The sequence below is a fragment of the Channa argus genome, chromosome 4, assembly GCF_033026475.1.
Source record: "Channa argus isolate prfri chromosome 4, Channa argus male v1.0, whole genome shotgun sequence".
Classification (NCBI taxonomy): Eukaryota; Metazoa; Chordata; class Actinopteri; order Anabantiformes; family Channidae; genus Channa; species Channa argus.
In genome coordinates, this window is record NC_090200.1 from 4,968,066 (window position 1) to 4,984,081 (window position 16,016).

General features: G+C 41.2%; 1 protein-coding gene across 1 annotated transcript; it reads right to left on the minus strand.

Moving 5' to 3' along the window:
• Positions 1-3,339: 3,339 nt before the first annotated feature.
• Positions 3,340-15,657, minus strand: LOC137126299 (poly(rC)-binding protein 3-like). Its single transcript, XM_067502929.1, has 12 exons — positions 15,494-15,657; positions 15,313-15,336; positions 15,192-15,224; positions 14,973-15,089; positions 13,143-13,274; positions 12,890-13,018; positions 11,882-12,025; positions 9,952-9,993; positions 8,777-8,856; positions 8,225-8,276; positions 7,685-7,854; positions 3,340-7,602 (listed from the first exon to the last, which is right to left on the minus strand). The coding sequence occupies exons 1-12, from the start codon at positions 15,566-15,568 to the stop codon at positions 7,548-7,550; spliced, it is 1,053 nt and encodes a 350-aa protein (XP_067359030.1). The 5' UTR covers positions 15,569-15,657; the 3' UTR covers positions 3,340-7,547.
• Positions 15,658-16,016: the final 359 nt, after the last annotated feature.

Sequence of the window (16,016 nt, forward strand, 5' to 3'; positions counted from 1 at the left end):
TGGGAAAAAAAAAAAGATATAATAAGAGATTTTTTTTCAGTTGAGAAGCAGTAATTGTGTAAATTACGATGATGTGATGGTGGAAAACTAATCATAACGATCACAGAATTAAAAATAGTTTTTTTGTGTGTGTTAAATGCCATCATACATTCATTCATTGACACACAGGCTAAACTTCCTCCTGGTGATTAAAAAGGTGCAAAAAGTCCGTTCAGCTGGCTTCCTACCTGCCCGTTCACATCACAGCGCAGTCACCGGGGAGATTCCTGCTTGCTGACCGACCTGGGAATAAAGAATAATCCTTCTCTTCCTGCCGTCTCCCTAACAGCCAAAAGAATAGAGGCGGTTCAGCAGCACGGATCCAAGTGTTTGATAGTTTTCAGCTTCCTGTCGGTGCAGCTTTGCAGCAGCAGTGTGTGTGTGAGTGTGTGTGTGCAGAGGTTGCACTGCCGTGGTCTTGTTTCTTCTTCTCACTCAGTTGGACTTAGTTACTCCCCTCCCCACACATAGCATCAAACTTTATTTGTGTGACAGCACCTGCATTACATTACAGATGTATTGTAAGCTACACAAACTAAAACATTTTAATACTCAGCTGTTAATTGCTGTAAATAAATGTCATTTTGATGTAATCTACTTTAAATTGGTGGCAAAGTGCTATGTATCCATTCCTATATAACACTGTGAAAATGAAATAATGCTTATATTAAATTAACCATTTGTCGGCATAATAAAAAATAAAAACATTTTAGGGAGGAATATTTTACAGATCTAATTTAATACATAGTTTTCTTTAAGTATTAAAGACTTTTGTGTCTAATGAGGAACATTGTATTGCGCTCTTGAGCGTTACATAAGAACACTGAGACACTTTAATGTCTTTTTCAATCACCGTGCAAGACTCCAAAACCCTCAGTCGATCTTCTGTACTCGTACTTAGGGTCTAATATTCAGTCCAACTGCTCCACTGGATGATGTGTTTCTTCATTTCAAGACACTTTGTGGAGGAATATTTAACAAACGTTGCCTGAAAACGCTTGGAATCGGTCAACTGCGCACGCGCGAGATGGTGTTTGGTGGAAATTCAGCGATTCAACGCATCCGGGCATGAAATGTCAGCACTGTTAGGCTCTTTGAAGGTGCAGTTTTGTTTCCTAAAAAAATCCTGCAAGTCAACGCTGGGGCTTAAATATCCCGAAAGGGGATCACAGTCTTCGTCTCTTCAGAATGTCGTCGCTTCGCTTACATTTCTTTCCCTGTGTGTCCAAAACCAACAAAGCCAAAAAATGCACTTTCTTAAGTTAAAGGCACATCTGATGTGTATTGCACACGTATAAGTTGGAAGTTGCCTTATTAAATTCGCGCAGGCATCGTGGCACCAGCTAAATCCTGGTGACCTTTCCCAGGACGTATGCTGCCTTTCAGCAATTACCAGCTGAGATTGGCTGCAGCCCCCTACTGTACGACCCTGTGAAGGATAAGTACTTACAGATAATGCATATATAAATCTCCATATTGATTCTGTACCGTCTCACTGCTACTCAGCAAAAAATGAAAAGTTAACATTTTTCCTCTCAGAGTCCCCCCCCCCCTTGATAACCTACCACCTTGTCCTCCTCACGCTCCGCCTGTGACGGACTGTTTATTTTCCTGTGTCACACATTCCCGCCGTCACACCCGTTCTTTGAAGGGACTCCCAGCTGTAGACCACGTGAGTGAATGAAGCCAGCAGTTTTTTGCAAAGCATCTGTATGATTAAATAGCAGCCACAGACCTCTCAATTTGTCTGAAAGGCAGAATCATTGATCGTATTGACTAGTGAGGCACTTTTTCCCTGCGTGAGTTTGCTTTATTGTGACACTACCGATAATCCCAAAACAATCCTGATGACAGATTTATTTCACATTCCCTGCTCTTTAAGCCTCACGCCTCTCGCCAAGCCATTTGTTTGGGGCTCTTCCTGGTCTTGTCAGGCTCCTGGCATCTTAAACATATTCCTCTTGTCATCGCAATGACATGGAGTCGAGCCAGTTCAAGCTAAGCTTTGTTGCATAAGTGTTGCGCATGGTTCTATCATAACCCATATTTATCAGGTAAAAACAGCTTTATTCCTCTGATCAGAGACACAGTGTGGACATCACTGTGTCCAATCCGCAGTCCCTGTCTGTTTGTTCTACAGGTGACATTGCTCAGTCCCTCTCTGGAAGCTGCACTGCGCTGCCCTACAGTGTATATTGACCTCTCTGAAGCCATGGTTACGACATTTGATGTAGTAATGGCCTCCCGCTGCAGACACCATCCAGCTGACATTGGATTTCACTCGCTCTCCTTCCAATTCCTCTACACTCAGACGAGCCCCCCCACCCCCACCCCCTCGGCCGATGTTCAAACTCAGGGTGGACGCTCACATTATATGGAAGGTTGTTTCGTAAGCAGCTTACAGCAATGCTGAGTGATAGCATGGACCCACTCCAACTTTCATACCAAGCCAATGCAAGGGCAGAGGAGGCCGTCACATTTTGGACAAGCCCGGTCAGACAAAACTCTTATTGAGGCGTTGTTGAAGGTAAATGCAGTGAGGAGAGCACAGTCGGATGCACAGCGTTTTGGACACTTTTTTGGACAATTTTCACATCCCCTCTTTGTCGCAGCATGAGCTTCAGCGCACTCTGGGTTAGATTTCAGAATAGAAATAAACTTAAAATGGTTTTAATTTAGCAACGGGACTCGAGTCAAATTATGACACGCACAATATGCCATGTGTCGTGACGCCAGATGTCGCACGATCCTCTCAGCTCATTACAAGGAGCTGGATGTCACACTGTTCTTTTATGTGATTAACTGGCCCCCAGTAGAGCTGAGAGGATGAAGGAGTTATTTTGGGTGCCAGCAGGTCTCCAGAATAAAGTCCAGTTCATTTTCTGCATCAACAGAAAACGAACAGAGGTGAAATGCAGCTGGAGTGCTTCCAAGGGCTGAATGGACGTTGAATGCGATACAAAAGATGAATAGCTGCATTATAAAATGGTGTTTTCTGATCAAATGCAAAGACCTAATCCCTAAATGATGTACATTTTGGAGGATTCTGCACTTCTAAGCACCTTTTATATATCGTAGAGCGGTGGTTACAGGCAGATTGCAAATGGTACGTTTGCGTTTACATTTGTCTTGGAGGATTTTCTCAGCCTTAGGACACGTTCGGGCACAGAACAACTTCACTTCCTGAATATCTCACTAGGTGCGGCCGAAGAAGTCCTCCGAAAATCCTACGCTGTCACAACTGCTTCAGGGCCAGAGAAAATGAGAGTGCAGTAGGTCCCAGGCTCAGTCGCATGTCTGGGAGCTTCCTGGAAGCTGTCTGCAGTCTGGATGTTCAACATTCACTCGCACAAAGCAATTTTCAGGTTCAAAGGTCAGGCAGCATACATCAAGATGTTGGAATTACTTTTCCACTACAGAAAGGGACCAAAGCTTCAGAGCTCACCTTCTATACGTCTGTTGCTGACTGATTTTAAAGTGACAAATACCCTCCACAGAAAGAAGTCAAACAAGCTCACTGGGTCAGAGATAATGAGGAAGCTCTGTGTTCATTCAGCGTCGAGCTTCAGTCAGCCGGAGCCTCAAATTTCTCCAATTATGTTGATAACTGCATGTTGAGCGTCATGGTTATTTCTCATCTATTGCGGAACCATATTGTGCTGTTAATACTTGTTCCACGTGTCAGAGTTTTATGAAGAGATGACAGTTGAAGGTGTCTGGTTACATTTTAACTTAAAATGTTGTTTTTCTTATATTTAGTGTAATTATGGATCCATAAGTAACTTTACAAGATATCAGAACTTTGCAGATATTTCAACTAGTAATAACTTACACTGCGATAACCCCCCCCCCAAAAAAAAACCTTTTAAAGGGTTCTGACCTAAAATACCAATAAAAGTTTCCATTTTAGATTCGATAATTATACTGAAATATTATTTTGAAGATCTCCAACAAATTCTTCTTTGTCAACCACTGCTCTAAACAATAAGAATGCTGGAGGTAATATTTAATTGGCTTTTTTAAAAATCTCATTTTAAGTCTATTTAGACTCCATCTTCTAATTAGCATAATCACTTGGCCCAACAATCATTTGCTGTATTCTATCAAACTATCAAAATCTCCGCCCGGGGATTTTATCTCGACATAAGCGATTGTTAGCTCGTGGTGCAAGCTCAAGGAGAGAATCTGAAGTCGGTCCGTTTTTTTGTAAGAAGCAGCAAAGAGAAGTCACAGAAAGAAAAAAATGAAACTTTATTTGTTTTTATACTTACCAACACTTTGAAATTAAAACCTATGTTATTACTCACAACTAATATAGATCTGCACATAGCAAATAAATCCATCAAAAATTGTTACAAAGTTCTATCACGTCCCCCGTCCCAAACTGCAATACACACAAATAAAAGTTGGAAGAAAAAAAAAAACAAAACATGTCCCGTCGTTCTTTTCTCCTGCTGTTGCTGCCATATAAAAAGTGGACAAAATACGAAAAAGCTTTTTTTTTTTCCCCCAATAAGCTACACAGCTGTCCTGCATCTAGACGTATAATATAGAAATAACTGAATAAATAATTGCACATTGCACCCTATTATTGCATTAGTTGCAGTTTGTTTCAAAGTTGTAGCATATTCAGGCATAAACACAAATATAAATACAGATTTCAAACACAGAGTAACACATGAATATCGATGTCATTGAAATCACACTGCCGTCACTTACAACTCAAAATTCCAGCTTGATTAAATTCTTATTACACAAGATCTAATTTGTCTAATGCACTGTGCTAGTACCGTTAGCAGTCCTCGATTATCCACGTTCTAAGCAAACACATGCAGCTGTTGTATAAAAACTATAATACCCCATCGAGGATGTTCTTCACTCTACGCGCACTAATTCAGCGACAATGCCTTCTTAGGTATCAGCTAACTGTGCTAAAGAGCGAGTTTGCCAAAGGAAAACCTCATTTCACCTCGATCATTTGACAAACGTTCCCATTAAAGTACACGCTACGACAACGGAAATTGAAAAGAAAAAATTAAAACACAAATCCGTAATTTCGGTGCTAGCACTACCACATGAGTTCACATCCAAATATTCGAATTATTGCAGAATTTTCAACCGTGCATCGTTCGGTGTGTTGATACTTATTTGTCTTTCCGGCTCATTGTTCGTTGTTTAATTGTCATCAAAGTAACTTAACGGACGACTTCGCTGATACTGAACTTGGTTCTTTTTGTTCTAGTTTGAGTCGTACCTGTAACTCTATGCGTTTAAACTTCCCTCTCACTTCCCTACATTAAAACATCTTTATACTTCTAGCTGAAAAAGGCCTCCAGGTGGCATCACTTGGAGGAACCCTCAATTGAGATCTTGTTGCTCACGCTATGGATTTTGCCATCATGCTTTTCCAGAGCTCCCACATATGATGTCATCTGAACTTCTAAAAATGAAAAAAACGTTTTTCAGCAAGAAGCAGAGAAATAATTTAACCTAGGGAAGCATTAATGTGCATTTACACCCTAAACTAAAGCCAGAGAAAGCAAGTTGAAAATTGGTGAAGTCGCCCTTTAATACTCAAGAAAACTCAAGTGTTTTTCCCAAATCATCAAAACATTTTAAGCTAAGAGGCTACTGGAATTTAAAATGAATTAAAAAGCAATAATTTGCTGTGTTGAACTTGACAGTAACATTCAACAGCTGTTTGTACGCGTCAACACTGAACTGAGCTCAGCTGAAGCTCGGAGACCGACCCAAACTGTCCAAAAGTATTTAGCATAGCTTCATGACTCGAATATGCAAGGGATCGCTCAAAACACAGGAATCGTAGCATCCACAACTTCCTCTCAAATTAAATGCGCGACGAAACCAATTCAGCTTATGTTTCATGATCGACAAACAAAAAGTCATCCGTGCATCGCTACATTATAAATGAATACATGATGGTTTTTTTACTTAAAACCAGCAAAGTAGGAATTGTCATCCAACTTGTCATTTTTCAACCAAAAACTATTAAGTAGCTGACATAGTCGTGACAATAAAAAGACATTCAAACCTAAAGCCTTAAATCAACCGTGCGACAACGAACTAAACATGACAAGATGAACAATCGTGAAAGAGAGACTGAGTGGTCATGTCCGCCCAGGCCCTGTGGGTTCCCCCCCTAATGAACCCCTGAACATTCCTTGGCCCCAAAAAAATACCACTCCTTGCCTTTGTCCAAACATTCAGGCCACATTGCCATTAAGATTCGACTTCGTTCCCCCGTGTCCCGCTTTTTCAAAAGCTTCCACGAGGACCAGGTGAATATATGCAAAAACGAGGAAAGGAAGTCGAATAGGTTTGGACGTTAACTCTTGGCTTTTAAGTCCAACTAATTCCTCCCACGTCAGAGGCAGGCCAGAAATAAAGTGTTGAATAGTCTATTGCATGAGCGCCGCGTAGTCGACCAATGTGCTAAGTCACAATAGTCCTTGTACAAAACAAATACAGAAGATTAGTAAAGTTAGTAAACAATCATTTAAAATTTCCGTCAGTGTTTTAGCCACTGATTTTTGTTGTTTTTTTTTTTTTTTTTCTTACTAATTTTCATTCATGCATCTATACGCTAATAATCGGTGCTGATCGAAGGAGGCTATGGCGGAAAGTTTTTCTCCTGGGCAGGAAGTAGGACTAGATGTGAATGGCCAAAAATGCTGAAAAAGGTTTGCGGAAAAGAAACGGGAGCACAAAGATATAATAATAATAATAAGTAACGTTTGCGAGGTGCACGTACACTGAACAGGCTCACTCAATACCCGACGACACAACACCGAACACATGCGACATAAACAATCATGTAAATAAAGGAAATCACAGAGAGAAGGGAGGCTCTAGGAGCGATACCATTGGCTCAAAAGGGTCACGTGATGCAGCAGAGAGTCATGGGTAGTGATCGGATTTGTTAGTAGACAAAGATGCAAATCAGGACAAAAGCGTAACAGTCCAATTTTGTTGTCTTGTCAAAATATATTATCGAAATTTGACAATTTGGCCACGTCCCACCACACGCTCCGCTGGTAGCATCACTGAGCAGCTGTAATATGCAAATAACTACGTTCTACAAAGAAGTTGCAGTCTTTCACTAATACTTAATACTTTTAAATGATGTTCTATGGCGCAGCACTGACAGAGAGAAAGAAAGCAATAGACAGAAAGAGATAAAGTAGAGTAACACAAGTTGTTCCTAATAAACATTCAACATGCTTCAACAGGTGTCTAAAAAACCTAATCAACAGAGAATTTCTTTTTTGTAGTTCCTTTTTTTTTCGTTAATTATCATTTTATTGTGGTTCTCTGAAAATAAAAATGACCACTAAGCCCTCCCTGATGTATAAACAACGTTGAAACAGGGCAGGAAGGGGGGTCAGGGTTTTCAGAGAGCCAGAGCCAGAGTCCAAAGGGCTTCACTGGGGGTTGTCTGCGGTGGTCAGTCGTTGGAAAGGGCCAAACGGAGGAGCCAGTCAGGGATCTCAAGATGTGGTCATGGAAGATGGGTCATTCCACATGGCCGCCACGTCTCTGAACCTGAAGAGGCAAAATAAGCAGGACATTTTCAAATGTTGCCCATGAACCTGGTATTAATCATCACATATGGACTATTCCTGACCTTGCATTGATGAGGTACTGAGCCAGGCTGATGTTGGCGGGGGTCCCTGTGATGGTGATCTGGCGCTCCGATGACCCTTCCATGGCGTTAGCAATTTTGATCTGCGCCCCAGACATCTGACGGATCTCGTTGATTTTGGTTCCCTGGCGTCCGATTATGCAGCCTATTAGCTGGGAAGAAAAGGGGGACAGGACTTAGAATGGCCAGAGCCGCCATCGTCAGCCTTTCGCTATACGTTCAATACTTCCAGCAGGTCTGTTCTGTTTAGGACCCCCCCTTTACGTTTGGCCATACTACATGTGTGCTGAGCTGCTGTCACATTTTATAATTTCTGTGAAAATGGATTTGAATAGTAAACAGAGGCCCAATGTCCCACTAACCTTTATCGGGCGTCTTTAAAAACCGTTGCTGTTATAATGGTCTCTATGATTTTAAATAAGGTATTTGTTCTGACAATGACAAGCAGTCTTCCAACAGTTTTGAACGGCAAATCTAGTCACGAGTAGACATTAGTACCTACGTTACAGCAAATGTACTCACATCATTGGGAATGGTGAGTTCATGAGTACTGGCCTGGTTACTGGCATCCAGACTTGCTGCTGACCACAGGAAGCAAACAGAAAGAGCAGAGGAGATGGAAGAGGACATAAAATAGAGTTTGACACAATGGGGAGGTGAACTGCATTGTTGAATTATAGTCCTGGAGTTTTTTTTTTTTCTATCCCTGTCTATGTGCTGGTAGCGTTTACGTGTCACTGGAAAGTCTTGCTCCGGTCTGATCAGGGACTATGTATAGTGCATTAAATAAAAATGACTGACTCGTAGTCAGACTCGTTAAAAAGGACGCTAAGGGAAAACCAAAGAACAAAAGAGACCTCAACATCAACAAGAGCAGACCACCAGCAGGCCATGTCAATGGCAGTGCACCACAGAGACCAGTAGGAGGAGAACGACGAGAAGAAGAAGAAGAGAAAGGACAGAGACAGGAAAGGAAGAGAAAGAGAAAAAAAGGAGGAAGAAAATGTGTTTGTCTCTACAGGTAAAAACAAGAGAAGGAGCTTTGGTAGAGAGGGTTGTTGTGTAGGTGGGTACGTACCGGGGAAGGCAGGGGTGGTCTGTCCGAGGGGGGTAAAGGGGGTTTGCTGCATAGCCAACTGGTGGAGCTTGCTCAACTGCTGAGGGGGGTGGGGGGGGTGGGAGTAGGAGGACAGCAGAGCTATGAGGTCATTGTTAAAAACGCACTCCTGCACACACACACACACACACACACACACACACACACACACACACACACACACACACACACACACACACAAACACACATATATAAAGGTCTGTTAAAAATGCTACGAGAGCAAAGACAGGATTTGAGGAGACGTAAGAACACAGACAGGTGAAGGATAAACAATAGAGAGAGAGAACGAAGAAGAAGAAACTCATGAAGGACTTGGCCTGTTCCCTTGAGATACATTTGTGTTCCTGGGCTTAAATCTGCATCAAAGTCTGTTTTTATCCCAACCTTGTTGTGGTCCACATATTTCCCTGTTAGGTGGCAAAGTTTGAGCTGGCAGAAGTCCTGCTACCTAAACAACTGTACAGGTCATTTGTCCTCATTGGTGCCAACGTGCTTCTTGTTCGATCATTCAGTGGCAAAAAAACTGCTCGACTTAATTTAAGAAAAAAGTTGTCATTGTCTAAAGTTAGTGACTTGCTATTTAAAGGTTTGCATCTTCGTTGCCATGGTTACTTTGCTGCAAATGCTACAGTATGTTAAAGCACTTATTGTATTATCCAGCTGTTTATTATCTGGAACTGATTTGTTAACGACAGAATAAAAATGAAAATATCTTGGAATTTGTGATGTTGTGGTCACAGCAATTCATTTAACCATTTCTTCCCGTGGACCGCACGCAACCTGCAATCACAATTTTAGGCTTCAGCTAAAGCCCCGTGAAATCCTGGAGAGACTGAACTATGCTTCTTTTGGTGTAGTTTCTATTTTAAGCACGTTTCAGGTCTCAAATTGATTGGTAGTCTACATCACACTGAAATAAAAAAAACCCAACAGGCAGGCCAAGCCTTATGAGGTTTGATGCCAAACAGAGGGCAGGGAGGCGAGAGAAAAGTTAGAAGATAAAGGTATTACATGTCAGAAAAAAAAAGAGCTGTATTAATATTAGCAATTAATATTAATAAGGGTGGAAAGTGTGAAAAGACTCAAAAAGAGAGATAAGAGAATTAAAGAGTGTCGGTGGGTTAGCACTCACATCTGGATGTGGGATTGCGTACTGTCCTTGAATGGTATAAGCCTGCAAACATGAGGAGAAGAGCTTATTGTTATCCCGTTACATCATACACAAATCGGTATTATGTCAGTTTTTAAAAATGCAAACTCTCGATGGCTCAACAAAATCCAGTCAAAGCAACAACAATGAAAAAAATTGCCTTTTTAATCAGTATTTTTAGCTCATGCACTATAGAATCACGTTCTCCTACTATTCATCAGTCAGATCCAGTTGAACTAAATCAATAGGGGAGCACTCAGACATGGGGGAGGCGACAGGGGAGGAGTGTGGAGTAAACCCGAGGAGCAGCCCTGAGAGGAGCAACGCGACTCGCCCTATTGAATCCGCGATGCACAGGGGGGGGGGGGGCGCAGGGGTCACACGTGAGCCACATTTCATTTCATCAGCCAAGCAACCGGAGCTACGTCTAAACCCAGAAAAAAGCACATTTCACGTCTCTGTATGAAGTTTTATGAATTGAATAACGGGCCTCCCGAGATAATATCCAATATGCTTTATGGAAATCTAAAATGCACAGTTTTCATGTTAATCGTTGTTAGAACGTTCATATGTTTCTACAGTATGTAAGTTAATCATTTTAGTGATAGTGGTCGACATAGTAGTAGGATTACTTTGTACCTGAGTAAAAGTACAAGGGTATTAGCTTTATTTTACTTTATTTGACCTCACACATGGATAAACATTACTGTAAATGATCAAATGTCAAAAAAGGCTTGTTTTCTTTAAAATGTCGCACCTAGAAATAGAATATGCGGTTAAACTTATGAGGTTCTTGCTCATTTGCTCATCAGTAAATACGATTTTTTTCGATTACAGTTATTGATTCTTTCACGTGCTCAGCCGTCTAACATAAAATAAATACACCAAGTGAATAAATAAACTTTCAATTTGAAAGTGTTTAAATGCCGTTTTGATTTTCATGTTTAGAATATAAGAGTTAATCTAACAACTTTCTTTTTTAAGGAAGTCTCATGATTAGATTGTATTGTGTAACATTAATCTGAATCTCAGAAGTAATCAATATCTTAAAGTTAGTAAAATCTAAATGTGACGTAGCAGAAAGTGGAAACACTCAGGTAAATTAGAATTCCCTCATAATTGTAAAGCACAGTACATGAGTACTTTGTTTACATATATTAAATTGACTGTATTTTAAACTTAATGTTTTGGTTTATGTGACAGGTTTAGTGCTTTGAACTCTTAATATTCCTAAATTAGTATAAGTCAACCTGGTACTATTCCTGTCTTTTATTTCTCTTTGCAAATAAATAACTTCAGTGTTTTATTTTCCCTTAATTTCCTGTCGTCCCGTACCTGTAATACCCCACTCGTCCACTAGTCGCCCCCGTTGAGTTTGCCTTTCCCCTGCCGAGATCACGTGACTGAACACACCTGTAGCCGAATACCGATCGTCTCCTGTCCGGTCAGTATTGTTTTGTGTGTCCTTCCTTTCTTCTTGTGTCTGTCTGAGCATCTTGCAATATAACATATTTAGTTTTAACTCAGCTGTGCTTCCAAAATCAATCTGCTGTCTTGGTAAGTTGCAGTTTTGTGGATGTTCAGATGCTAAAGTTTGGATGTTTCATTTTAAGTTATTTTACTAGTAGCAGCAGCAGCAGTAGTAGTAGTAGCAGTAGTAGTAGCAGTAGTAGTACTTGTGCATCAGATTGATCCTGTGATCTGATGTCAACGTTGTTCAAATCTTCCCACTGACTAATGATATTTATCCCAGTTCTGCTCTGGGTGGTGACAGTGAGGGCATATTAAACAGCAGTGATGGCTTCATGCTAGTGGGGAGCAGGTGAGGGAGGGATGGGTGGGTGGGTGGGTGGGTAGTGGGGGGGGTGGTGAGGAAGGGAGGCAAGTGAGTAAAACCTGGTGCGACACTAACAGGCAGTGGCTGGTGCTGCAGTAAGAGGCTGAGGTTGGCTGTGGACGCCCCCAGTGGGTCTGCTCTTAGCTGGCCACCTGAAAAAATGACGGGCGTGGAGGCAGGCTTGGGGCGGTAGGGGATGGTGGCACCTTTCGGTGGGGACTGAGGAGGAGAGAGTGGGGGGAGAAGAAGAAGGGTGGGGTGAGATGTAGAGAGAGTGTTAGAACAGAAAGAAAGAAGTTGCATAAAGTGAGACCAAAAGGGACGGTGCCTTTGGGGAAGACGACCTGCGACACCAAAGTGCTCTTCACTGTGCGTGTTCATGCTCCAAATCGTGACTCGCTCAGTGCACAACTAAACTCGGATTTACCTGGAACAACACTTTCAACTGGATAATGATGACTCTACTGTACACACTGTATGTTCGGTATCTTTTCAAAGAGACTTACAGTCAGGTCACAAATGTCCTAGCATCCTTTGCTGATGCCACGGCGACGGCCCAGAGGAGAACCGGCTGTGCAGATAGTTAAAATTAATGGTACAAGAAAACAAGAGACAACTGCAAAGTGTTTGCCCAAAAGCAGGTGCCCTCCGGTCCGGTATTGATCCTATAGGTGATTTTTATGTCGTGTTTGATTTTTGTTTTACTGTGGGGGAAAAAAAAAACCCCGTCAAAAGATCAACACACGAGACGATGGTTTAACTGTTTGTGTTTCGGCTGCAGACACGATTTTTGCAGGAGAGAGGGCACCTGTTTCCTCTTATGAGCTGAATTAATTCCTCCCACATTTGGATGCAAACGTTTAGAGAAAAAACACAATTAGACCATTTTTCTTTAGCTGTGTTAGACTTTGATCCTTTAGATTTTCTTTTTTATTTCCTTTTTCCGTCAATTTGCCTTTTTTTTTATTCAATCACGGAAAATAAATCCTTCCACTAACTGCTGTACAAAATTAGTCTTAAGGATGTACAAAGTAATGTCTAAGTATTTTCCCCTTGTTTTTCCTCCTCCTTTCTATACTGTACCTCAAGCATCACCACACATATCTGTTTGACACACTGGATGATGGCTTCAGGGGCCCCGGAGATCGTCACTGCCCTCTCAGTAGAGTTGGGGAGCATGTCGCCTGCAACCTGGACCTGGGCTCCTGTGGACTGGAGGTAAGAAAGAGAATTTTTTTACAATTTTGGTCCTTCGAAGCGCGTTAAGTACTTGAGCTTTATGCACGTGGGATTGTGCAGGACTACAACAGGACAGATGTCTCTGTTTACACTCTACCTCTCTCATTTCTTTGATTTTGGAGCCTCCTTTGCCAATGAGGGAGCCGCACTGACTGGCCGGGACAACGAGCCTCAGGGTCACTGGGGGTTTGCTGGTAGCTGGACTGTTGCTCATGGAGTTGATTATATCCTGGGGGGTCAAAGGAAGCAGAAACCCGATTTTATCAGACGAATGCCAGGTCCTTTATAGTTTTTGTATGTGGGGAATGTTGCCACGTGAGATATGTACACTTATTTACTCAGAGAATAGTTTGGTATTTCCGTCCGATTATACCCAACGTAATGTTTAAGTGGTGGAAATAGAGTATCTGGTATTAAAAATAACTTGTTACAACTGTTAAAATTCTACTTATCCAAATTAATAATTACATATTATCAACCTTAGTGTTGATGGCTAATGGCTACACATCTAGTCAGTAACATAATTTACTGGATGAATTTTCACTCAAATATTCTTAAAGGGCGACTTCACCAATTTTCAACTTGCTTCTCTATGGCTTTAGTTTGGGTGTAAATGTGCATTAATCATTTTAAACGTACAACTTCCTGTTATATTAAAATATTTCTCTGCTACTAGCTTAAAATCTCCTCCAGATGACCTCACACCCGGAGGAGATTTTCACCATTAGACATTGAGATGATGTCATGTGGAGGAACTCTGCAAAAGCAGTGACCGTGATGACAAACTCCATAATATCAGCATTAAGATGACAAAATGTGAACTGAAGGTTCCTCCAAGTGATGTCATCTGGAGGCATTTTTCAAGTGGAAGTTGAGCGAGATTTTGATTTAGCAGGAGCAACATTTAATGACAATTTTTTTACATTCGAACCAAAAGAAGTTAGATGCCAGTGAAGGCAGGTACGCAGATCTTTACTTGGACAAAAAGACTTGAACATGTCTTACAATGACTGAAATAGTCTGTGTTATTAAATTAGACCGCGATAGTCAGGACCTAGCACAGGTTTGACGCTCGTTGTCCTGGAGACACTTTGACTCGCCGTGGCTGGACCACAAAGAAGCAAAGTACTGGCCCACTTTCAAATGGTGCTGCAAGGTTAGATCAGCACATCTCGGTCCTACACAACAGAGCCAAGCCTGGGTCGTCTTCCATTTTGGAAATAGGCACAGACACAAAAGCAAAGCAGTTGCTTTCATTAATACATTAAATATGGTGTTTGATTACAGATTAAACGACTTTACCCAACTATATGCAGTAGACAGAGAGCTGAAATGATGACACTATTAATTCATTGACAAGATAGAGGCAAGCAATATGATAAATGTTATTTCAGTCAGTTATTTAAATCAAAAAATGTAAAGGTGGTCTCCTCATTAAATATTAAACTAATCATACTTTATTTTTGAAATAATTAGTGTTGGACAACGCCAATGACATTGATGAGTAATAAAGTATTTAGGAGTAGTTTCAGTGCACTGTAAAGTAATGTGATACTACAAGAGTAAAGTCCTATTTGGTGCTAACGAAAGTTAGTACTTGTACTTTTAATACACAGTACATTTTGCTGATTATACTTTAAGCCTCTTACTCAAGTAACGTTTTCAGTGCGCGGCTTCTGCTTTTAAGGTGGGATATTTGTGATTTTCAACCCTGCAGCCTGTGGTTTTTGTTCAAAGAGCACATGAAGGACATAAAGCCTCCATCTGCTTTGCCTGTGTTACAATATCGCTCTTTCAGCACAGATGATGTCATCTTGTAGTCGAGTGGCTCTTCCAGATGATTTCATGTGAAACCTCTCACTTTCTGAACTGATCTGAAGATCATCTGATTGTACAGTAAAACCGAAGTGCAGTGTTAGGATTATACCTCCTCAAACTTGTAGGCTATCATGGCAAACGCCTTGAAAATAGCATCTGTTGGCCCAGTGATGGTGACTATCCGTTCGGGGCAGTTTCCCTCTGAGATGTTGATACGGGCCCCGCTCTTCAGGGCACATGCACAAGAGAAAAAACAATACACAATTATGAGGGGAAAAAAAAAAACGATTAAGAGTAGAGAAGGATTTGCAGAAAGCTTCTAACTTACATCCTCACGCATTTTTTTCACCGTCTCTCCTTTCTAAAGGCAAAGAAAAGACACGGTAAGCTTTAATTCCCTGCAGAATTTGTGCTATACTTGGCCTGCTTCTTGTGTTGGTGATAAATACCTTTCCTATGATGCTTCCAACCTCCTGCCGAAACGCACACACACACAAAAAAAAAAAAACAAGGTTAGGTTGAGTCAGTGCTGCAGGGGCACTTGAAATGAGCTTTTTTTTTTTTCTTTAGACAGATAATTGGAAATAAAAACCAGAACAAGTTAGATAATAAAAACGCTTTCTCTTGTACCTTGCCGTGCATCAGCAGCCGGATGGTGAGGGTCACATTCAGTCCGCCTTCTGATTGGACCTTGATGGGCTCCATGTTGGGATTGGATGTGAAGGAAGAAGGAAATGTGATAGAGGAGTTCAAGGGCCAACACGAGTGTGATGGTGGAGGCAGCCAACCGATCAACTACTAAAAGTAAGGAAAAATAAATACATTTATAAAAATAATAATAATAATACAACAACAACAAAAAGAGCTAAAGTAAAGAAAAGGGCTGTTTTATCCTTTCGATTTTGGTCAACAAATGCAAAGAAAACACCCAAACTAACAATGCTTTAGTCCATATCTCAATATTTTTTTTTTTTCACACATAAGCAATTTCCCCTCGGGGATTAATAAGGTCTTTCTGATTCTGATACAACTCTAATTGTACATGCATCTTAAGTCATCCATCACAAGCATTGTCTCGTCCTGCTGGACCTTCCTAAAGCAGGAGGAGCAAATACAAACAAGCAGCAGTAACAACTGAAGTTGTTGGGGCCTA

Bases quoted from the DNA above. Each gene is read 5' to 3' on its own strand.
- LOC137126299 (XM_067502929.1), bottom strand. From the start codon at position 15,568: ATGGAGCCCATCAAGGTCCAATCAGAAGGCGGACTGAATGTGACCCTC. The intron at 15,337-15,493 runs GTACAAGAGAAA...GCGTTTCGGCAG, and splicing joins GGCTGCTGATGCACGGCAAG to GAGGTTGGAAGCATCATAGG. The intron at 15,090-15,191 runs GTAAGTTAGAAG...TGTGCCCTGAAG, and splicing joins TGAAAAAAATGCGTGAGGAT to AGCGGGGCCCGTATCAACAT.